Source organism: Denticeps clupeoides, chromosome 5, assembly GCF_900700375.1.
Source record: "Denticeps clupeoides chromosome 5, fDenClu1.1, whole genome shotgun sequence".
NCBI classification, from domain to species: domain Eukaryota; kingdom Metazoa; phylum Chordata; class Actinopteri; order Clupeiformes; family Denticipitidae; genus Denticeps; species Denticeps clupeoides.
The window spans coordinates 19,464,342-19,488,336 of NC_041711.1; the positions used below are offsets into that span (position 1 = coordinate 19,464,342).

Genomic DNA, 23,995 nt, shown 5'->3' on the forward strand with positions numbered 1-23,995 from the left:
CCCGGATTGTCAGCGCCTCTGACAGACCAGCAGCCGATGTTAATTACCCATGTCGCCTACAACTCCTACAGCCAGCGAACTTCACCTGCGCCTCCACCACGGTAAACCCGAACACGCCATCACATTGCCCAGCCCAGCAACACAGTGTGACACTCCCTCAACTTTGTCTGCTCTCCCATGCTCCAGACAAGGAAACGCGTTCACCACGTACATGACCGCATCACAGCGGTGTCCTTCACTTGCCGCACGTGTGCCCGTGAATCTCTGTTCTGACAGGTAGCCATGGTTAACAGAGGAAGAACAATGATTTCAAGGATCACCCTCCTTTTAAAGCATCCAGTCTGAAATTCTAACTCAATCAGCAGAATGATCTCCAGTGTTATAGTAATAACATAGAAATGGTATGTTAAAACACAATTCCAACATAAATATGTGGCATTATTCATTCATTCTCCCCCATCTTACTGCTAAATTGTACAGGATGCTACTGAATTTCAGAGGAGCCAGAGGTCATCACAACCCTGATCCGAGACAGGCCATTCTAATATGGCTGATTCGTTTAGACCAAGTTATATGGCAATCACGGCACAATAGCTGTTCGTACAAGTAATTTGGCATGTGGCATGATGGCCTTATGGACACCTAATGGGAGCAGAAGAAATACAAACATGAATACTTTTGGTTAAATTTTTGTAAAACTTCAGGACTGTCTTTCAAAATTCAGAAGCATCCAACACAATTTTTAAAATACATTTTAGGAAAGATACCCTCTTCTGCTAAGCATTAGAGAACTAGAAGGAATTAGCATATAGCAAACCCTGCAGTATGATAGCCAGAGTAGGCAGGATGTAACTATTGCTATTTAATGTGTGCAGTAGATCTTGCATCTACATGAACACAAAATGCTCACATTTCAGTATCAGTTCAAAACTCTAAATGGTGCATTGAATAAAAAAATGTAAGGTCTAATACGAAATGAATATTAATACATATAATAAAAGATTTATTAAAATGACACCATATTGCATATCATCAATATCAAGCAATATATTTATTCTATTTATACAGTTTTATTGTTTACTGTTCAAATTTTTATAAAAAGTTGACCCATCACTCATGCTCAGCTCGAAAGTCTCAGAGGCCATGATGTATTCCAACTGATATCCACTTGTATTTACTGGCAGGCTACATCTTTCCTGGGCCGAGTACTTCTGCTCCACCAGGGGTGACAGCATTCTGGCCAGGAAGTCAGACAGATTTACTGAACAGAAAACTCAAATATGGATCCAAATGGCCATATAGCTCTGCCTTAAGCAAACAGTGTAACTCATGGAGTTTAAGTCTCTTAAACAAAGTGTGCAATTTCTCATAAACACTGATTTTGGCCTCATTGCAGTCAGACTCTTATCTGGTGGTTCAATGGTGTAGAGTTCTAACAAAGCCCAACTTAATGAAGTCCTTCTGTTTTCTCTTAACAACTAAATTGCATACCATTACACATATGTACAAACTGGTGACTTCAGTAAATGACAGGACCTAATATAAAGGCACGCCACTAAATAAAGTCTTTACACATTTATATATAAATTCAATTCACAGTTAACTTCATATTAGAAAACACATTACAAAATATCTGCAAAAAAAAATTGTACACCATCGAAAGAGAACAGAATTGACACAATAGTACTGGAATGGTGTGTTGTTATCTACCAAATTGTGGCATTTCTGTAAAATGGGATGTAAAACATAACGCATCCAGAAAAGCAGAACATAAACAATACAAAGAAGTGATATATTTATATAACTCATAAAATATTATATAACTCATTCTATATTTGTGCACAAAGCGTGGACAGTGGCATGGCCTAAACTTTTAACCAGCTCAATGAATAAGGAAAAAAAAATCTATACACGGTGTCCTCCAACTTGTTTAATGTTTAAACAGTTTATTTAGTAATATTTTCATGTTCTCTACATAATGTTTACTAATGAGATGTGAATAAAGGTGGACAGGCCAACATAATTATTTAACCATTTTAATTATATTAATTTAAGTTCATGTCTTAGGGGTCTTTAGGCAGGAGTGGCTAATGTCCAGGGATGTCCTATATTTTAAGGTAAAAAAAATGCCATTATGTTTTGAATGTGTTAATTGTTTAAGGAATGAATGACAAGAAATTAAATGCTATTTTGTTAAATGTATTAGGCACCCCCCTGCTGTCCTCCACAGTCACGCTGTCATTTTCTTTGCAGATCCTAGTGGTATCATATAGTTTGTGCAAACACACCTTTTGTGGCGCCATTCTCACTGCCTTGGCAATAAATCACTGAATCTTTGATACATAAAGAATAAAATACAAATACAATAGAGCAAAGTCATGCTGATACCAAGTATCTGAATGGATTGAGTTTGGGAAGAAAGTGCTTCAATAGTTGAAATATTGTCTGTGATTAAGGGATGGCATTTGCATTGCACTGAGGCGAGAGCTTTCAAGGAATCATAACCATAAAATAACCAACAACATATAGAGTCCATTTAAGAAATGTACCTTCTATCATCAATACCTGACTTTTAATCATGTCATTTGATACAGCAGCTATAAGAATCTTAAGATTCCACAGTCAGCTATTCAGAAAAACTTTAGGACTTTATCCAGGATTGCTCGCCAGAGTAAAGAATGGCTGTGAGTCCATTAATAAATTTTTTTTTTAGTTGTTATGAAAATCAGTTAGTAACTGTGCAATCTTGATTCTAATAACGACTGTATTTACAGTATTCACCCATTAGCCAGCCCAACACACTCTAGTTTCCGCTCATCTGTTTGTGTCCTGCATGAAAGGCCGCGTAAGTGATGTCGGAACAAAATATTTTCCAATGCAGCCGGAAAACATAAGAGGAGGTGTCTGATATTGTCAGTGGTTAACATACAACTTATACTGGGTTATACCGGGGCTAGGTCTCTTCTCTCGCTATCCCGGCCTCACCTTGCGAACTGCCACCTTTACTCTGATTGGTCATGAGGGGTGTGAGGTCAGTGACTGAGTGGTGTTGGTCCCTCCCCACTGCAGGTAGAGAACCAGCTCTACCGCTGTGTGTCCATGTGTACGTCTCTCTTCTTCTCGACCCCGGGCTGCCCTCAAACCAGAGCGTGCCTGCGCCGGTGCAGGGCCAGGTGGTCCGACCGGGAGAAGCTGCGCTCACAGTCGGCACACTTGAAGGGCTTCACCCCCGTGTGTTTGCGGTAGTGCCGTGTCAGCTCGTCTGACCGTGCAAACTTCCATGTGCATCCATCCCACGTGCATTTGTAGGGCTTCTCGCCTTATTGTAGGGAAACACCGAAAAATATAATACATTTATTACATACATAATTATGACATTTTAAAAATCCTGTTCAGATATCCAGATGATCAAATTGTTTCTGAAAAAAGGTGCACTTATGCGAAATAAAGCAGGGTACACAAAGTGCAAACATGGGACACAGGCAGTGCAAGAGGCACAAAGAAGACAGACAACGCTAAACCGGTCAAGTGAGTGTCAAGAGAGTATATTAAAAAAAAACAAATAGCCCCAGAGCAATTAAGAAATCTATAAGAAGCATTTCTCGGTGCAGCTCACCCGTGTGCGTCCTCCTGTGCGCCTTAAGGTGCGAGCTCTTGGTGTAAACCTTGTTGCAGCCCTCGAACTCGCAGCTGTGGATGCGTCTCCTCTTGGAGTCCGGAGACTCGGACCTCGGCAGCCGGCGCAGGCTCTCGATGTTGAACGGCAGCATGGAGCTGAAACGACACGGCGGCGGCGTCACCGTGGTGCGTGTAAAAACAGCTCCCGCCGCTAGGGGGAGCTGTGCGACCGCTCTGGGCTTCTGGTGACATCTGGCGGCGTGTCTAATATTCACCGACAACGCACACTAACATGCAGACACATCGGAGTGTTAAAAGTCTTTAGAGGAATCTTCGCTCATACAGTTCTGCATATCTTGGAGCAAATGGCTCTTGAAGTGCAGAAAGACAGTCGGGCGCACACACACACACACACATACACACACACACACACACACACACACACACATATCCATGACAATCTCATGAACCCTGGCTGACCTACAGCATGGTGGTGCTTGTGTGTGTGTGTGTGTGTGTGTGTGGACGGTGGAAGGATCGCGTGTGTGTATGTGTGAGGAATGGCGTTCGGCGGGGTGAACGTCTCCACCTCCCACAGACCCACTTCCTGTTTCTCTTAGGCCATGGGGGGCCGAGAGGAGAGAGACAGAGTGTGCGTGTCGGGAAGGGGGGTCACCTGTAGTTTTTGGCTGCCTCAGAAGCTGGGGGGCCCAGAGATGGTAGAAGGAAAGCGTGTAGGGAGATTCGCAGTTGCGTACTTCTGCTCTCCCTTCTCACCGCAGGGACACGTCTACTTTCTGTGGCGCTCCAGACGTTCTGGTAAAACTCTGACCAGTTCCACTATGTCCCCAGGGCTGTAAAGTTTCAGAAAACCTCACAGCCTGTAAGACCTCAACTTTCCTATCAGTTCACCAATCAAAAGGTAACAGGGAACGTCATAATGAACACGATAAATATTTCCCTTTGAAATTTATGCAAAGTGGTTTCTCTCGCAGCACAAGGGGGATGTTCTCTCGATAGCTGTGGTACTTTCTGAATCCAGACAACTTCATCGCAATTCTGTTGAGAATTTTTTTTTTTTATTGGATTTGGTACTTTCCACCATTAAACCGACGAAACACACTGCTGACCATAAAACCACATGAGGGCAAGGGGAAGCAGCAACTGAGTTGTGTAGAAGCTTTATTTTCCGTCTTTTGTTTGTGTGTTTCCCACTGGACAAGCTCAAAGGGGCTTTCCAGGCCTGCGGACGAACGGACGGACATGCCGACCACGCTGATAACCTGAGAGCGGTTCATGGTCACCTCTAACAGAGGGCCCGGTGTGTCCTGGCTCTGTCTCTGCTGATCTGAGATCAGACATGGGGACATGTGACGGCAGCTGCCCCCTGCACCTGTATGCCACAACACAACCTGCCCCCCTGGGAGACCCCAGCAAACAATCCCCCTTTAAAACAAAGAGCTGCGGGACCTTTGTCCCAATCTAAACAAACAGGCCACCGAGCACACACAGTCACACACACACACACACACACACGTGCACATACACTGCGCAGACAAACAACAAAATAAAAAAGGCAAGAATAATTTCAAAGAAAGATATACCAACGTAGGGGGTCTCCGCTCAAGGCTGCCAGCTGTCTTTGCTTTATCTCCCCATGGGTGTTTGAGTCCAGCAGCAGAAAGCCACTGGAGATCCAGCCAGACACACCCAGCGCTCAGCCGGACCAAAACCCAGCTGAAGGACCATCGCCGGGCTTAACAAATACACGCAAAGCCAGATGCACACCTGCCCTCCACGGGGACTGGGCTTATTAATGACATTCACCTTCTGCTCTCCATGTCACACACACACACACCTGCTTCTCCACACCATGCGTGGCAGAGGGCTGCAGTGCCACTCCTTTCGCCTGGCCTACCTAAACCGATACGGTTTATCAGCAGAAGTCGTGCCGTATCACAGCGCTCGTGTTAAATACTGTTGTATTCTGATATATCTGCAATTTGCACCCCACTCGTCAGCTTTATGGCTTGTGGTTGGCTGTAGTCTATTGGTCTTGCTCTGGTTCGACCTAGGGGAGCGGTGTAAATACAGCACACATCGTATATTGCGCTCGTGATTAATGTGTCAGGCGGTGACAAGTTGGAAAACGAAGCTGCTCTTGAAAACTCACTCTCGCACGGCCCGTGCTATTGACAGCGCTGTGGAGCCGGTCTCATTCACACTGGCCAAGGTCACATTTGGAAGGTCATCGTCCTCACTTTCACTGTGGGATTGTCGTGGGGAAGGACCATCCGAGATTCGACGTATGACTGCAAAACAGAAAGATTGATTAAGATTGAGAAAAACCGCCAGTTATCTACACCAGTGGTTCGCACAACAAAATGATTTTGAATAATGAATAGATGATCTTCCATATTGGTCTCTTTACCACACATGCATCTGTCATAGTTTTGATGGCAGTTAAATTAAGCCAAAAGTCCAACCTGAGCTAAAATGAGCAAAAAATCCAAATGTCTTTGGATAGCTTCCAATGAAAATTGCGTGGCAAATTGTCTTACATGAAACCGGTTATTAAAAAAACAAAAAAAAAAGGATATAAACAACATGAATCAAGTTGTGTCTGCAGATCAGCATTAAAGTAAACAACAGGAAAACATCAATAAATCTAGAGAAAATGAAGTTGCTCACAGAAAATAATAATCTGAAAAAGAAACTGGGAGGCTGTTTTTCACACATTTCTTTCCCCCAGAGAAATGTCATTGGCCTATGTTTTCTTGTTGTTCAATGTCCAGTCTTGTTTCCATGGAAACCCGTTTTGAGACAGCAAGAGGCGAAGGGCACAGGACCTTAGAGGAGGGTGGACACTGTGTGTGTGTATTTGCGTGTATCTTTAAGAGCACTTAAGAGTACATAATGAGGTTTATGTTTGTGTGCAGGTATGTATGATTGTGAACGCAGTGAACATGCAGGCTGCACATGTTTAATGGTTTTAATGCTTCTTATTATCATGATGACTGTCTGCATGCTTATTTGCATGTGGCAGACAAATTCTAGACAGTTCTTAACACAAAAGCCTGTATTACATCTGATATAATCACATAATAATGGTGAAATGGGAGAGATGGGGGGAAAAAAAAAGAATGCTGCCTCCTCTCTCTCAGTCTGTTCAGCTCCTCTGCAGGTCAAACTCTTCCTTTCAAAAGAAAAATAAGATGAAAAAGTGAGGCTCAGGGAAACAGAGAGAGAGAGAGAGCGAGAGAGAACCTCCATAGCCACAAACCCCATTAAAACTACTCTTCATGCCCAGAGGCTGTGGTGCTTTCCTGGGCAGGAGAGAAGAGGAAGAAATCTCAAAAGGGAGGGGGAGGGTAGTGGAGGGAGAGAAACAGAAACAGACCCTGCCGCCTCCCTCCCTCGCTCTCTTCCTCTGCTGTTTTTCTTTCCCTCAGCTCGTCCTCTGCTAATCCAGGTAGTGTGGAGCAGGAGGACTGGGCTGCCGTTGTCTCAGCTCCGATTTCCTGAGGGGATGTAGCCTCACTTGGCTCATCCCGCGGCTACAGAAACAATCCCAGCACAGCAGACCTTCCAGTGTCTGCCGGCCCGGTTTTAAAACAGGCTGAGAGGCTCTGGCCTCTGTCAAAGACCTGCCAGGGCTGAAGGGGGGGGGCGGATGGAGGACAAGCTTTTAAACAGAGAGAGAGAGAGAGAGTTGTGGAAGACAAGAGGAAGACCGCAAAACATTTCAATGTTTGAATGTTATTGTACTGAGAATTTCATGCCATCCACCAATTTAATTTACAAAATGTGGCAGTTATTCTCCTAAATAATGATGCATTATTGCCACTTATGAATTACGTAACGTTTAATGAAAGGAAACAGTGAAACAATAATTAGTCTTTTCTGACAATTTTGTTCACAAGGGATTAAAAAAAATCGAGAACAAGTATAACCACAAGATTGTAGGTTTACTGGCAGTTTTGTGCTCTACCCTCAGGACCATATTGTTTAGCGCTGTGTCACCCTGGGGGGTCATATTTGGGGTGAGTGGGATCCCAAAGAACGATCTTTTTTTGAAATACTGGAACAGATCCACTTGGAGTAATGACAGTATGTTGCATCAGTTGCATAATATCAGTTCATTTCAAGTTCCATTTCTCACATTATTAGTGATGTTCACAATTTTGTTTTGTTTTATTTTATTTTGCTTTTTTCTGCCGTTCAAAACCCATCAGCATTTCCTTTCTTACCTTTAAATCCTTCTATTGTATCGCCCATGTCCCATATACCTCCATTTATACATCTATTTTCTAAAGGACAGAAGCAGCACAGAATTCCATTTTCAGTTCTGAGAACTGAATGGAGAACTGAACACATCCGACCCATCTAATCCGTCATTCATTTGTACTGGACCTCATTAACAAATATCTTCCTAACATTTAAAAAAATATTTTTTCAGATTTCACTTTTGTCTGATTCATGAAAATGAAATACTTATATTCATATAATGATGAATCCATATTTTACTCAAAGGTTGAAAGCAACCTGTCAAGCCCCAATAATACAGCATGAGAGTAAGAGCAAAGTCAAGAATACAGAAAAAAAGATGGCGAGCACCCGACTCCATGACAGCACGTGTAAGTGTGTAAGATCTTAAGTAGTTCTGAAGTGGAGGTACTTCTGAAGGTTGCATTACAACAGAAATTATTCTAAAAAAGGCATGGAATGTTATTGGACATTTTGTGAAAATAATGCAAAACACAAGAATGCATGATGGGCCCTATGGTAGAAACAAAAAAAAAAAGAGTGTATTTTAAGTTACACTTAAAAAACTAACAGCAACACTTTTCAGAACATAAACTCAAGAGCTAAGCTAAAACTTTTTATTTTATTCCTTTCAGTGTAGACCATTTTTGAGTTGAACATAAAATTATGTTTACCTTTCCCTTTGAACCTGCTTTTCTCCAGCAGAGGCACCATAAGGCTGGAGGCAGTGGTGCCCAGGGAGCCTACGCCAGCGTAGACCAGAGGCATGGGCTGCACCACCACAGGAACCCTCCTTGGGTGTAGGTGGATTGGACTTGGGCACTGGGGCACTGGGTGTGCCACTTGAAGGAATGGTTGACCCCTGACCCCTATAGATGAGCCTGAGATGGGTGCCAGCACGTGCGGCCTCGGGACAGGGGTTATGACGGATGGAGAGGAAGATGATGGTGATGAAGATGATGAGGATGAAGAGCAGGAAGATGAAGAGGAATGAGTCCCGGAACGTGGGGAGAAGCCTGAAGAGGAAGGAGAAGTCCTGGCTTTGTTGGTGGACAGGTCCACTGGTTCTGTCTGTGTCTGGAACAGGTCAGAGGAGCAGAACCGTCGATTTGGAGTTGAGGAGCAAGAAGATCGGTCAAAAACCAAAACTCCTCTGTCTGGATATCTCCTCATCTCTGGTGACTGGTGTGGGAATGGAAAACAACACTGTTTCAGTACTCAACACTTAACAAAACACAAAACAGATCAGTAGAACATTTAGTAAAGATATGAAAAAGATAAAATAATATAATGAAGAAGCAATTTGACACATGGATAAAACATATGGAGGGTTCCCCTCCTATTAGTGCCAAAATAAAATAAATACATCAATAATTAAATAATAAATATTGAATATTTATATATTCAATTAAAATATTAATTAATTTATTAGGACATGAATTATAACACATTTATAACACATCATGACATTTTATTATTTAATTAATGATGTATTTTTTTGCACTCATTGGTAACAATGATTATAAGATTTAAGAATAAATATTTATAAAAATAAAAGCAATAATGTATTATGTAACATAATGAAATAATGCAATGAGATATAATTAATAGTTAAAACAAAACTATAATTATGATAAGTTTAATGACAAATTAAATAAAATGAAAAATTTAAAGATGGGTTGGTTACATTTTGGGGCAAACAGGACACAAACGTAAGAAAAACACCCTCATTCTCACACCCTTTCCTCAGTGTTCGTTTAGGTCTAGCCAACATCTCAGCTGTGATGGAACATGTTTTGAGAGTTCATCTATCTTTTACTCTCACTTTCATTCATCTGTGCATCTCTCACTCTCCTTTTGCCCATTTCTTCCCCCTCCCAGCTATCTGCGGCCTCGTTCCAACCCATCATTCGGGGGGCTACTGGTTATTACGGCTAATTTTCCGAATCCGAATGGCTTCTGGTCAGAACGGTTTAATGGGGAGAGAAGCGTTTCCAAGAAGCGGCCTGGCGGCTGGCCCACTCAAACACGGGGCCCGTTACAGTGTCTGCGAGTGGCTGTTGATTTAAACGGAGCCTCGCTTAAAGGCTGACGCACTTCAAAGCGTGGTTGTGTGGCCCACGCACATCCTGCAGCCGACCTGCACTGCACAGAAAGCAGCCTCAACCACCACCATAGGGGTTTGGGAGAGTGCGAGACAAAGACTGAGAGTGAGAGACAGCAAGAGAGAAAGAGAGAGAATGTTCGCCCTGCTGCATAAGCACTTAAGCCCCCCAGGAATCTCAAACACTACATTAGAATAAATATTGTAACCCTGGGGTGGATAAGTTGCATATTGCTGCAGAAATATGAGGATCAGCAAAGAGGGAGCCTCTTTATTCCGAGATTTGTAACCAGAAACAGGAGAACAGAGTCAATATTGCAGCAAATGCCTTTTCAGTATCAGTATCTAGAACCATAATGTTGAAAATAAAGCTGTATTCGCTGCTCATCTTGACTGGCTATAAGTGATCACTACAGTTTGTCAGATTTAAAGGACTCAATACTTTAAATGGAAGCTACTGTGGTCGAACTCACCCGTCGCTGTGACTCCAGCGGCTCTGCTTTTACTCGTAGCACAGGCATCCCGTCCAGCATTAACATCCTGGCACCACAATGGCGACTGTCAGGAAAAACAAAGGAGGTGCATTTCAGGACAATCACCTCCAACCTACATCATTCACTCCAGCTGCTAAAAAAACCACCATAATCCCACCATCCATTCAACAGGTCACATGCTAAACACCATCACCTATAAATGTACTGTATGATGCATCTTACAGTACTATTGATATATAATACAGGTCAGGGGATTGTAAAATAAAATGCATTTATAACAAGGAAACATTACATGTATTTAAACGTGTAATATAACAACATACACAGTAAGTGCATGTGAATGGATGTGACATCGTATGGACTCATTTTGTAAAAAAAAAAACCCACGTATTGCCTTAATCATTGCAGCACAGATTCGCAGCATCCTTTTCAGCAATTTCTGAAAATAACTTGGAATTTACCCTTCCACTTTTTTACCGCTTTACCCATTCGAGCATCAAAGTAAAAACCAACAGTTTGAGCCTTTGTGCCTAAATAATGAGTTATAATAGACACTAAACCAGTCACTAAACCATATTTTTCTAAGAACAAAAGATCAAGTATTTTGAAAAACTGTATTTAAAAAAAAAAACCTGGTGTTCCGTCACCTCTGACCTATTGATAGATAGACAGACAGATAGATAAGAGGTTGGGGATGAACCGGACAGCTTATCAGAGTGCTTAACGAGGGAGAGGGTTAATGAGCCATGTGAGCGAGCTTACGGCCCTTTACATTAAATCTCTGGAGCAGAGCGAGGCAGATGCCATGCCCCGAGTGAGGTGTTCAGCAGCTCAAGCGCTCACCATGCAGACAACCCCCTGCCCTGGCAATCTCCACCTCCTACTCCTCCTCCCATCCATTCACCTCGCCAATATAAATGACTGGCCTATGTGTGCTGGACTCATGCAGCTATTGTCTGCAAATGGATGTACATTCCTCTGTTTCAGAAATAACAAAAAGAGCATAAAAAGCTATTTTTTCAGAGGTGAAATGGCGCCAGGAGAACAAGCGTCTCCTGAAACCCTCTCCTCCCACACGCTCTCGTCTGCCGATGAGCAGGTCAAGAAACCGGATTGCAAACTTCCAGAGGTTAAGTGGCATTCGGCAGGGAGGCGAATCTTTATCTCACTCAGGTTTTTCAGCTCAAAATTCTGGGTTCATTTTTTTTCTGAAACAAAGACGCTTGCATTCAATCCCAATTCAAACCAATAGAATATTTTTATATGTATTAATCAGAGGTTTTCTATGTTACGGAACAGATACAATGGTTAAGCATTCAGAATACAAAACCAAATGAAACAATATCCATTCTCTTTTGAATAAGACTTAGTTTTAGAATATAGTTATGATACATTTGCATTTATGGAATTTTCCAGACACCCTTATCCAGAACGACTTACAATTAGTAGTTACAGGGACAGTCCCCGTGGAGATAGCTAGAGGACACAATGGTAGTAAGTGGGATTTGAACCTGGGTCTTCGGGTTCACAGGTGAGATGTGCTACCCACTGTAGTACCACCACAATGATTAAAAATAATAATTTCATATAATAACATCTGGTTCAGTATAAAAATGTAAATGTCAATTAAAATCACATATTAAAAATGAATATTCATGTTGACGCTGATATACCAGTTGCCCACTGTTGTGTATTGGCCAGGCCATTTAACATTTTGGGCTAAATCATTTACTTCTATACTGGAATTCTCTTAGCCTGTATTTCGACTGTGGTTATTGTTGCATTTAATTAACATAAAGCCTATGTGTGTGAAGGTCATGTCACTACTTTAGAGTCACTACTATTATATATCAATATGGGTTGTAGTAGCCTAGTGGGTAACACACTCGCCTATGAACCAAAAGACCCAGGTTAAAATCACACCTACTACAATTGTGTCCATGAGCTAGACACTTACCCCTAAGATGCTCCAGGGGGGACTGTCCCTGTAATTACTGATTGTAAGTCGCTGTGGATAAGGGTGTCAGATAAATGCTGTAACTGTAAATGTACTTGCAAGGGAACATGCATTACTGAAGACATGTGGTGGCCTAGCAGGGGCAGTGGTGGCCTAGCGGTTAAGGAAGTGGCCCCGTAATCATAAGGTTGCCGGTTCGAATCCCGATCCACCAAGGTGCCACTGAGGTGCCACTGAGCAAAGCACCGTCCCCACACACTGCTCCCCGGGCGCCTGTCATGGCTGTCCACTGCTCACTCAGGGTAGTGGGTTAAATGCAGAGGACAAATTTCACTGTGTGCACTGTGTGCTGTGCTGCTGTGTATCACATGTGACAATCACTTCACTTTCACTTTTTTTCACTTCATCTATGGCAATAATTGCCATATTCAATTCTTTATCATTACTACTAATTTTGCCCAACATTTCACTGAGCTAAATGAGTGTTTGTAAGTTCCACAGAACATCACAACAGGAGCCCATTGAGACATACTATATGTGATTTTTGGGCTATATAAGAAATAAATGATGTTGAGGTGAGTCAATTTTTCAAGCCAGGTGCCTCTTCTTTCATATCTTGCTGCCTTTTCAGTAATACCGAGAGCTCGCCGCGGCAATGGCAGCCTTTCCTGTCCGCGTTTACGGCCTCGTTTGCTGCCATGCTCTCTGACCCACACACAAACAACCCAAACCAGAGACAGGATGTTGGAGGAAGTGGGTGGGGTCCGAAAGGTCTGCACCCAATCCTAATTACAACGGCGGTGAAAGCGGCCTGTTCCTGAGGTCAAAAGGACCCAAGCCCCCAAGGGCCCAGCCCTTCCTGTCTTATATGCTGTGTTTGTAATCGGGACGGAGGTGGGAGCTCTTCTCAGGCTTCGCCATCGTCCAGACGAGCTGTCGACGCCCTTCAGTAATGTTACCACGGAGGGAAGTCAGGCAGCTACTGTATGATGGGTGTGCTGATTTGTTCTAAAGTGAAATACCTGTGACAATACGAGGATATGAGGAAGAGGCCAAACGGAATTAAATGGTCACTTGGCTGGCCTGTTGTTTTGCCAATGTTCCTGCTCGTTTCTTTTTTTTTCTCGTTTCGTTCAGACAGTGACCTCAGACACGTGCAACTTCCTTCCCCAAAGCCAGTTCCCCTCAGCACTTTGCGATAAACAGTCAAAGAGAGTTTAACTCACAAACCTGCCCTGCCCTTTGTAAACATGGCTGTCCTTCTCAGTTTGCCCTGTCCCTCCGTCCCACGCCGACAGATAAAGACAGACATCTGGGCTGTTCACACCGGGAACCAGTCCGCAGGAAAAAAAAGAAAAAGACGCTTCGCTTCTCCTGTTTTGCGTAACAGACTTTTTGCCAAATGCTGAATGACTTCAGATTTTCCATTTCACAGCCTGCATTTTCCTTGGCAGGCCGATCGGCGGCCGACGTTTTTTGTTTCTGTCGGGACGCTGAATGCTGAATGGAGCTAAACAGAGGTGTGCTGTTTCAGATTGTGCTCTGCTTGGGTCTGAGGTGACTCACTAGGCCAAGCACAAGCATACAACCCTTTAACTCCCCGAAGAAGATCGTCTGAAAAAAAGAATGCGTCACAGAAGATGGCTGAAATGCAGCATGAAATGGGTTCAGTCTGGATTCTTTGATAAACTGATTATTTTTCGGCCCAAATCTAACTAACACTAAGCTAACACCAACAACAGTGATCTACTTCTTTCACCTGAATGAGCAACCAAATGGGACTCCAAATAGCTGCATTCATTTCGAAATATGTCCTGCGAAATTTCAAGAATATGGTGTTATACTTTTATATACATATTTCATGGAAGACATTCCAGGGAGAAGACGTGAAGGATAATTTTTTTGTGCTTATGTAGAGTGAGAGTTTTTCAGTCTTAGTTTCTCAGTTTGAAGTTATGTCAACAGAATGCAGAACCTGTATAGATTACAGCATCAATATGGCTAATTCTGAGAATAGATTTCCGTATTTCCCAAGTCTTTACTCGGTTATTGGCTCCCCAGCTAACATCTGCTAGCTATTTAGTTGTGTGTTCCAAGTCAGTTTTCTATAACATACAGTGATGTAATATATGTCTAAACTCTACCACAAATTCATAGTTTTAAAATAACATTGTTGATATAGTAAATGACTATGGTAGCTGCAATTAATGAACAGAATATCTGCATAGTTCTGATTGGAATTATCTATTCGCTAATGCAAGTGTGACACTTCATTGATTTTTATAAGACCCCATTGCAATTGAAAAAAAACTATATCTTATTCATTTTGTAATATATTTATTCAAAATTATTTAATGTTTTATGGAAACTTAAAACCTAAACTTTTGAAAGGCATTGTATGCCTATCTGTCAACAAACAATTTTTTTTTTTAAATCTGCATCACTCTCTGTCTCTGTGTTATATCTAATTCATCTTAAGATTTGGTCCTGACAGCCAAGTAGTTCAGCTGGTTACAGTGCAAAGTCTTTCCAGGTGATGCTGGTGTTTCTGTGACAGGTCTGTTCTCCATCTTCTTCCAGAAGCACCACAGTGGACGAGTTGCGGAGGTGCTTTTCCGTGTCACTCGGAGTGTAGTTCTGGACGGGAGCCGACAGATGTGTACTCTGCTAGCTGAACTGTTGGACCGATCCCTGCTGTCGCACTGTTTGTTGTCAGGGGTCTGGCACACACTTGTTGCGCAACATCAAGCATTGCTTGCTCTTCTTTTGGGTAACGTTACACAACATATTTGGGACAGAGGTGAACCACTCCGGCCCTGACGACTGAAACGTGCTCTTGTGTAATTTTGCTCGCGGTGACAGCCTTGTCATTTACTGGCAGTCTCAGGGTGAGTGGGACAGCTTCAGTTACCGCTCTGCCCCCGAAGAGAGCTGGATGTGTTTACACCCCAATGTTTTCTTTACTGTTAACTCCTGAGCAATGGACAAATCTTATTTTATTACAAATTATTATTTGTCATGATCTCCGAGGGGGCGCTCGGGCTCCATGGTTCGGTCCGGAGTTTTGTATTGTCAATGTTGACTTCCTGTCTGCCCTGATATTTGCATCTGTTCAGAAGTATAAATGTGTGCCTATTGTATCGTGTCCTCTGTGGGTCATGAAAGTTGTCATGTCTTGGTATGTGCTTGCATTTTTTGTATTAAACCCCCTTTGGTTGTAAGTCGTGCATATTTGTCCGTCCATGCACTCCGTCCCCCGTGACATTATTTTAATGCTGTGGAGTGCTTTTATGAAAAATCGTATCATATAGTACTTTAGTGGCCTACTGACCATATTTAACTTCCAAAAAAATCCCATGAAATACTTTTAAGATGCAGACATGTCTTGACTTGAGTAATGAACCTGCCTTCCTCTGCATCTGACCAGTGGATGTGGACGCGCTTGTCCCACAGCTGGAAGAAATCTGCCTGTTTTCCCAACGGGCTCTACAGACTCGGGGGGCAATGTTTAGCCACCCCAGCTGTCCTCGGCATTGTGGGAAAGCCCAGCTTCCTCTTAAGCCTTGCCAGAAAAGCTCACCCCTAAAGAGGAGAGGGAGTGCCAGTAACCAGGCATGATAACTGGTGTGACCACCTCCAACCGCTAGGAGACTCGACATTATCTGAGAAGGCTTGTCAGGGACGGGACAAAGAAGAAAACTGAACAAAAGGAAATAAGCGATTTTGTAGGCCTTCCTCTAGCTGTGCTCCGCAGCAGATTCAGGAGAGGTGACACAATGAGCACAACTGAGTTGAAAACCTCGGTATGGATGAGGGTCTGGCCCGGTTAGTACTTGGCCATCACCATCATTTTTTCAGCCTAGCGTTACTTTTTATTTTTATCGTGATGCCGTTCCCCCAGAGTACTTAAGCTCTTCTCCTAATGACTTAAGCAGCTGTGTTTGCGTTCCCGCTCCACACACTTTTCCCATATTGGATGAGGATTGTTATTCTTACTCCTGCTCGACTGTCCAGCTGGAGCCACTGCAGCTGCATGGCTGATTGGAAGGGTGAGGTACTGCCATGGAGCTGTTGGGGGTGCTGGTGGGGATTTGGGTGGCTGGGAGGTTAAACGATACTGGTGGTGGTAGGTCTAACATTAAACTACATACATGTATTTCATAGTATGTTTACAGTATGTGTTTCATTTAACCAAAAAATCTAAGCAAATTATACTATTCGAAAGAATGTAGATAGGTATATATTGTCTATAATATACATTTTGGAAAGAGATCTATGACATTGCATTATCATTCACCCGATGCTTTTATCCAAAGTGACTGAAGTGTCAAACAGGACAAATATAAGCTCACTTACAAGCACAATAAAGAGCAGACAACACAATGGTTAGGTGGAATTCAATAGAGAAATTACAGAGACCTATACATAGATCATGCTTAATGGGAATCAAAGAAAAGCATGCAAACAGATAAAAAAGTTACGTTTGTAAAAACATATAAAAAACAGCTATTTAATACAATACTTATGGCTCAGTACAATATCCTATCCTATGTTCAAATAATGCAGAAAAATGCGGGAGGGGAGAATCAACACAGTTCTGCTCGTGTGACAAACCTTGTTAACCTGTAACCCATTCCACATGATGCCCATTTCACCACTCTGTGGGGTGAGGGGTTGTTTGGATCTGGCAAAAACGGGAGGGAATGGGTTCGTCAAACCGAGGGGGGAACAAAGTTCAAAGTTCAGCATCATGAAAACAGGAAGTCTGGTACGGAGAACGTCTTCAAAAGGTATCTCTGCAGACGATTACGAGGGCCGTGCTCCATCTGAACATGTACGGTAACCCCAGGTGTCTGCTGAGTCACATCCGGCTCTGCCTACCTGCTTATGTTCAGCTCTTTAGAGGGAAACTGCACACTATATTCAGAACATTTGGGAAGTTGTCGTTATTGTTCTCTGTGGGTTAATGGCCATTGAATCTCTCTCTCTCTCTCTCTCTCTCGCGCGTGCTCTCTCTCTCGCTGACTGACTTCCCGTGTCTCTTTTTAATGTTGACTTTCTCTGTGCAATCTTCTGTTTGCACCCCCCCTCCCCCTCTGACTGTCGATGTGAAACACAGCTACGACAACAAGCTTTTTGCACGGGGTGAACCTGCTGAGGTCAGGGGTTCAAAGGTCACCAGGGTCGGCTGAAGGGAAAGTTTGCTTACATTACAAATTTTCTCAGACGGAAAAGGTGCATAAAGAATGCAGTCGCAGTGACCCCACTCAGAGCCTGGCCTGGCTGACAGAAGCCTATAATTCATATTCTCCAGCCACCCAGCAAGGCATGGAGAACAGAGCCCAGGTGCTCACCGCTGGTCAACACCAAACACCCCCCCCCCCTCTCCCTCCACACCCCTAAATCAATTCTATTAGTTTTGGGTTGTTCTGCGTCTTGGTCAACCAATCGTTGTGTTCTTAAATTAATTGTATGAGCTCCAATTTGCACGTTTTAACGGTCTTGGCCATAGCGGCCTCTAGATCACAATTACAGCGAAAGCGCGCCAGGCAGCAAGGAGAAAGCAATCATCTGCGCTCAACAAAGCCCCGTCCGGCAGGCTGACAGAGGCAAGAGTGGCCTCGATTCAGCCCCAGCCGCTGCCCCCCAGCGCACTCGCTGTTTATTCAGTTGATTGGGGCAGCTCTCCGCTGCACAGCTCGAGCTGTTGTTTCAAGAGGCATGTTGGTATCTGGAGGTGCTCCAACGCAAGTATGAAACCATCCAAATTATAATTGCACTACAGGGGTTCGCAGAGCAGAACAGCGGGGAAAAAAACGGATGGATTTCGGGGGAGGCGTTCCTCGGGACGAATTCAACAGCACGACTGGGGAGGATGGAGTTTATCTTAGTGGTTCAGCTATGCACTGGAATTATCAGTGTGCTGGACAAGGCAGCGGTTGTTTATCAGGGCAGTAGCACTCTCATTAATCATAAGGTTTCAGTGCAAACCCCTCCCAGTAATAATCCTGACAATATTCTCAGTTCTCATAACTATTAACAACTCCTATAATAATAATAATAACAACAACAGCAACAATAACAAGAGTGGATGTTGCAGCAGTCCTGTTCTATGCTCTGTGACAAACCTGCTTGTTGACAGGCTCTGAATGACAGCTGACACACCAGAAACTGTGCAGACGGTCAGACAGACACAAGATGAGGAACTGGCTGAGAGAAACAGACAGACAGAAACACACAAACCTCTTCTGGAGTTTCAGGCTGATTATGAAAGGTTATCCTCGAATTTTCTTCAGGCCCCCTTACTTCTTCTTTCTCTGTTTTCTCTCTTCTGAAATACTGGCTTTACGGCCCTGTGACTCACTCTCGTTCGCACTCTCTGTCCCTCTCGCTCTCTCTCTCTCTCTCCCCTCCTCTTCTGTGCGTTACTCAGGAGGAAATGAATGGAATGCTCGCGCTGTGCTGTTGTAGTCGCAAAACCTGGATCACATGACTCTAGTGAATGAGAGGGTGGGAGGGGCCCCAGGCAGAGTCAGGAAGGGGGACAGCGAACTCTCAGTCTTTCCCCAGGCTCCCTGAGTGCAGACACACACACAACAGATAGTAATTGATTAGAGAAATGGGACAGATGATGAGGGATCTATATATATACATATATATAGTTTGAATGAATCGAATAGGGTGTGGCAGTGACAGGATCACCTGGTGACGGATGCTTTACCTGCAATATGTGTGTGTGCACCACACAGTTCCTTGCTCATTAAAAATGTATGTTCTCTGTTCTTGTGTGTATGTATGGGTGTGTGTGTTGAAGGGGTAGGGGTTTGGTGGGCTAGAACAGAGAGCAACAGTAATCACACATCACATTCATTCTCAACAAACGAGCCCTGTATGTTCACAAGTTCACTTTATCAATGATCCAATCAACCCAGATGTAAAAAAAAAAAAAAAACACACAGGGAGAACGACAGAAAAGAATAAAGCAAAGGTGAGAATTACTTCAGGAGTTCACAGCAATGGCCATCCTGATCATTAATCCACTCTCTGTGTATCTTACTGTGGGTAAGTGTATGTGTGAGAGAGAATTGGAAACTCCTGTGTGCAGTGTGCAGCATGTCATTTTTCTCACTGTGTGTATGTGTGTGAGGTTGATTGGTGATAAATATTGCGATACGTGTTTTTCTGGAAATAAACCTCAACTAAGAAGCTCATCATACCTCATATCTGACTACTGCTGACCACATTCACTGGTCAGTACGTTGTCTATTCAGAAGTTAACATTTTATGATATTATCTGATTTTCCTCTGCATTTTGGGCTTTATTCTCTCAAGCCTAATGAAGCTATCAGTAGACCTCTTCTAGACTCTCACACTCACTCAAACACACAGCTTGTGTGAGTGACAGGCAGTAGCACGGCTAATTGAAGGGGGTGTGTGGGAGGTGGCTCTGATTGGAGGCCACTAGTCAGTTGCCATGGAGACCTGGTTTACCACCCTCTCTTTCTTCCTCTTCAGAAGAAAATATGGAGAGAAAAAAAGCGACAGAAAAAGAGGTGTGAGTGGAGGTTGGAGAGCTCCTCTCATCCTGCAGGCTCCTCATCAGAATGACCTGTGTATGCTAGAGATCTGCAAAGGGTCAAGGTGCATTCAGGAGAGGTCTGAACAACTGGCAGATATCCACCACGTGATGAAGTATGCTTTCTTCTTTATTCCAGATCAATCAGAAAGCAATGAAAGAGGTGATTGGCTCATTGGTATTGATATCTGTATAATACGTGTCAGACCCATTTGAACAGTGCAGTGCATACTTTATCACAGTTCACAGGCCCAACAACCTGTTTTTGCTGTCAGTGCTCTTGCTACTCTGCATATAACTTTAAACACATTCTAAGTGTGATTCTGTGCATGTTCCACAGCCATTTCTCATACACGTTAGGAGCTGGTGGTGCAGTGGGCGGAGCCACTTCAGGGCTGGAGGCTAGCACACGCATCACTGGGTGCACACCTGCCCCTCCTAACCCACCGTCCATCACTAATGATGTAGAAAATGCTATAACAGCACAGCCGCGTGCGCTCGTCTGCTGTCGGAGCGTGAGTCAGTAATTCATTGTGTGGGTGATCATTAATATTCATGCAATCAAGTTTCACATTATTCTCACTTACAAGTAGACTGTGCGTGTGGTGTTTTCCAGAAGGACTCGGCTGCAGTGTCCTGTCTTTCGCTCGCACACACACACACAAATGCACACTCACGCACACTGACCTATTTCAACTCACATACCAGCTGAGGCATCACCTGCCCCTCACACTACCCTGGAGTATGTATGAATGTATGTGTGAGGAGTGCGAGATTCACGCGCTGTTGGTTTAAAATGAGTCATTTGATTAAATCTGTATTTTAATTAACCACTGAATTCGCTAAACGCCCTACTTCCCAATTGCACTACAATCACACGTACACCCCCCCTCTCCCTTTTCCAGTTCTGTTCTTCCCTGTGATTCTCTGTTCTTTTCAGCTTGGTTTGGCTGCCACGGCAACAGCAGGTCCTCACCCTTTGTGTAAACTGAACACCTCTCTTCTCTCTCTCCATCTTCATCCTCACTCCACCATCCCCCCATTCACTGCAGGTGAAGGAATAGAAAATGAGGGTCCGTAAATGAAGCAGTCTGGCAGTACCTGTTCACCTCAGAGGGAATTATGGGGGAGAGAAAAAAAGAAGAACCACCAATGATAACAACAAAATGACGTAGTTGTATGTATGTGTGTGTGTTGGAAGGATCAATAAGAAAAATGCCTTGAGGCTGACCGGAGTGTGTGTGTGTGTGGGGGGGTGTTCTGGTTAACAGGGACGGTGTGTGTATTTGTTTGTGCCTCTGTGTGTGTTTGGGAGGATTCAGCTCAGCCAATCCCAGCAGGTGGTGAACTGAGGTTGCTAGGGGCACTTGAGGGGGCTGTTCGTATTTATGATGGTGGTGGACTGTAAACCCCCCCCCCCCCCCCCCCCAGGTCTGACCAAAAACTGTCTGCATTAACTACATTTTCTTTCTGCTCTCCCTCTCTCGTCATGACACACACACACACGCTCGCTCACATAACCTGATTGAAAAGTTTTCCGCTTGGCGGAGAGAAACAGGCAGCGTCTCGCCTCGCACCGTTTACTTCTGCTGTCCCTGACAGACCCCAGATTCCTCCTTCAGGAAAGAAACAACAACAAGACAAGGCGGACCACATAATGGATGGGGGAGAGGGGAGGCGGTTGTGAAAATTTGGGGCAGAATATGGTTGGTGAAACAGAATACCAGCAGAATGTGACTTTAGAGGAATAAAGGAGCCGGAGGAGAAAGAGAAAGGTTGAGTAAGTTCACAGCCATGTTCCCTCTCCTCCGTTCACAGTTCATTCCCTGCTTCTTCTTCCTCTCGCCACAGCCTGTCCGTTCTGCAGCAAGGACGTGTTTTTATTCCAAGGTCCTGTACTTCTCCCTGGTCTCTGATATCACATTTTTCGCCGTTTCTCCTCTCTTCTGGCTGCGGTTCCTTCCTCTTCATGCCAGATCCATCCCATAATAATAACCCCACGCAGAGGTCTGGAATCCGCAGGGGGTGGGGGCCGAAAAAGCTTGAGTGTGTATGTGTGTAAATGTGCCGTGTGCGTTATATAAATATAATGTGTGTGAGTATGTGGTCATATGTGGAGGATGTTTCCTGCTGCCAGTTTTCCCACAGCCTGCATCTTCCTGTTGTGCTCAACAATTAATAACAGCAATACTTTCTCTCACACACAGTTCCGGATGTCCATAAACCCTAAATGATACATGTCGTGTATATTTGTGTGTCTGTGAAAGTGTAAATGTCTTAATGATGTTTAATTGTGTGTAAGATTCATCCGTGGCTTGTATGGATTTGTGATCCCTGCTCAACTTCCTCACTATAATTACTGTATCTGCATTGGCATTAGGGACTGACATGCTTGGCTTTGGGTTTGTGGCAGCTGCGGTCGCTCTGGTTCTCGCTGGTCTCTCAGACGGTTCTGCCACGTCGTTTGGGGTCTCTCCCCACCCCCTTCCCCTCCTCGGCCCCCCTACGGACCCCAGAGCCAAGCACAGCCCGCTGGTTTAAATGAGAGACAGTTTCTCGCTGCGGTCGAATGAATGCTCGGACGATGAGAACATGTGGTGGAGAACACTCCAGGACGAGAGGAGAGGAGAGGAGGGGGGGGGGTGCTGAGCGAGAGAGAGAGAGAGAGACACACACAAACACAACGATCTTGCAGGGAATGAGTAGGAAGGAGGGACACACAGAGGAGAAAGAGGATGTAAGTCATGATTCACAGGGAAAGAAGCTCAGTTAACGACCCTGAACACATTTTAAAGATCCTTCATCCACTGGCGAGTCAAACAAACCAGACTAGAAGAGGATCGAAAAGGAGAGGGAGGAGATCAGACTGGAGACGACTGATCAGCGCGTGCAGAGAAAACAACAGGGAAAGTAACAACCCCAAAACCGAAAGATTAAAATCGGGGACGAGGGGCCGGGTGGAAATAAAGAGGATGGAGTGATTAAAGAGAGGGATGAAGAGGGTGAAGTGTGGCTGGATGTGAATGTGTGTGTTTCAGGGCTGGGGAGGGGTATGAGCTCACTCTCACCCCAAACCTCAACATTCCTGCACACACTCACAAGCTATTAGCCTGGAGCCCCCAAGCTACTGGCCCAAACAGAGCGAACCACACACACACACACACACACACACACACACACACACACACACACACACACACACACACACAGATACCCACAGATACACGCTCCCACACCCACCCACACACACCCACAGATACACGCTCCCACACCCACCCACACACATAGATACCCACAGATACATGCTTCCACACCCACCCACACAAACACACACTCAGATACATACATATATATCTCCACACACCCTGAGACTGCAGTTTTGGGCCATATGCACACTGGCAACTGCTCATACACAAGCCTACATACACACGCAGTCACAGGGAGACACACACACACACTACAGCATCAGCAACATTAGCTGTGACAGTTACAGAGAGTAAAACTCCATGTGTCAAACACAGAATGGCCAGACCAGCATCCGCCGCTGCTGCCAAAACACACACCCCAGTCAGTCTCTCCCTTTTCCTCAAACACACATGCACACGTCCAAGCACGAGAACACACTATCTCCCTCAAACACTGATACAGCAGATGCAGACAAAGTGCATGGCCGCAGCACACCACACTGAACACATAAACGACCGACTATAACACAAAGCCAGGAGATGTTAGACTGACAGTTCAGGTTCTGAAGGAAGAAGATTTGCTATTTTGTCTGTAAGTTTGATATTAATTTCTAATATACAATACATCCGACGGGGATTATATGCCAGTGGTATGAATGAAGTGCATCTTGATCAGAATGATATTTGTCATGAAATCTCTCAAAGACCACCTCCAGCCCTCAGCCCCAGCGCTGGTGACACCTGGTAGCCGCCAGAACTGGAGATCACCATGGAAACAGGTATCGCTCTTCTTGA

The 23,995-nt window shown here is 44.2% G+C and overlaps 1 protein-coding gene across 1 annotated transcript; it reads right to left on the reverse strand.

The window, feature by feature from the left end:
* Positions 1 to 976: 976 nt before the first annotated feature.
* klf12a (Kruppel like factor 12a) lies at positions 977 to 18,922 on the reverse strand. The gene is made up of 6 exons (XM_028981463.1): positions 18,683 to 18,922; positions 10,462 to 10,546; positions 8,559 to 9,066; positions 5,792 to 5,930; positions 3,617 to 3,774; positions 977 to 3,319 (listed from the first exon to the last, which is right to left on the reverse strand). Exons 2-6 carry the CDS (start codon positions 10,525 to 10,527, stop codon positions 3,138 to 3,140), a joined length of 1,053 nt encoding a protein of 350 aa, XP_028837296.1. The 5' UTR covers positions 10,528 to 10,546; positions 18,683 to 18,922; the 3' UTR covers positions 977 to 3,137.
* Between the last annotated feature and the right edge of the window lie 5,073 nt (positions 18,923 to 23,995).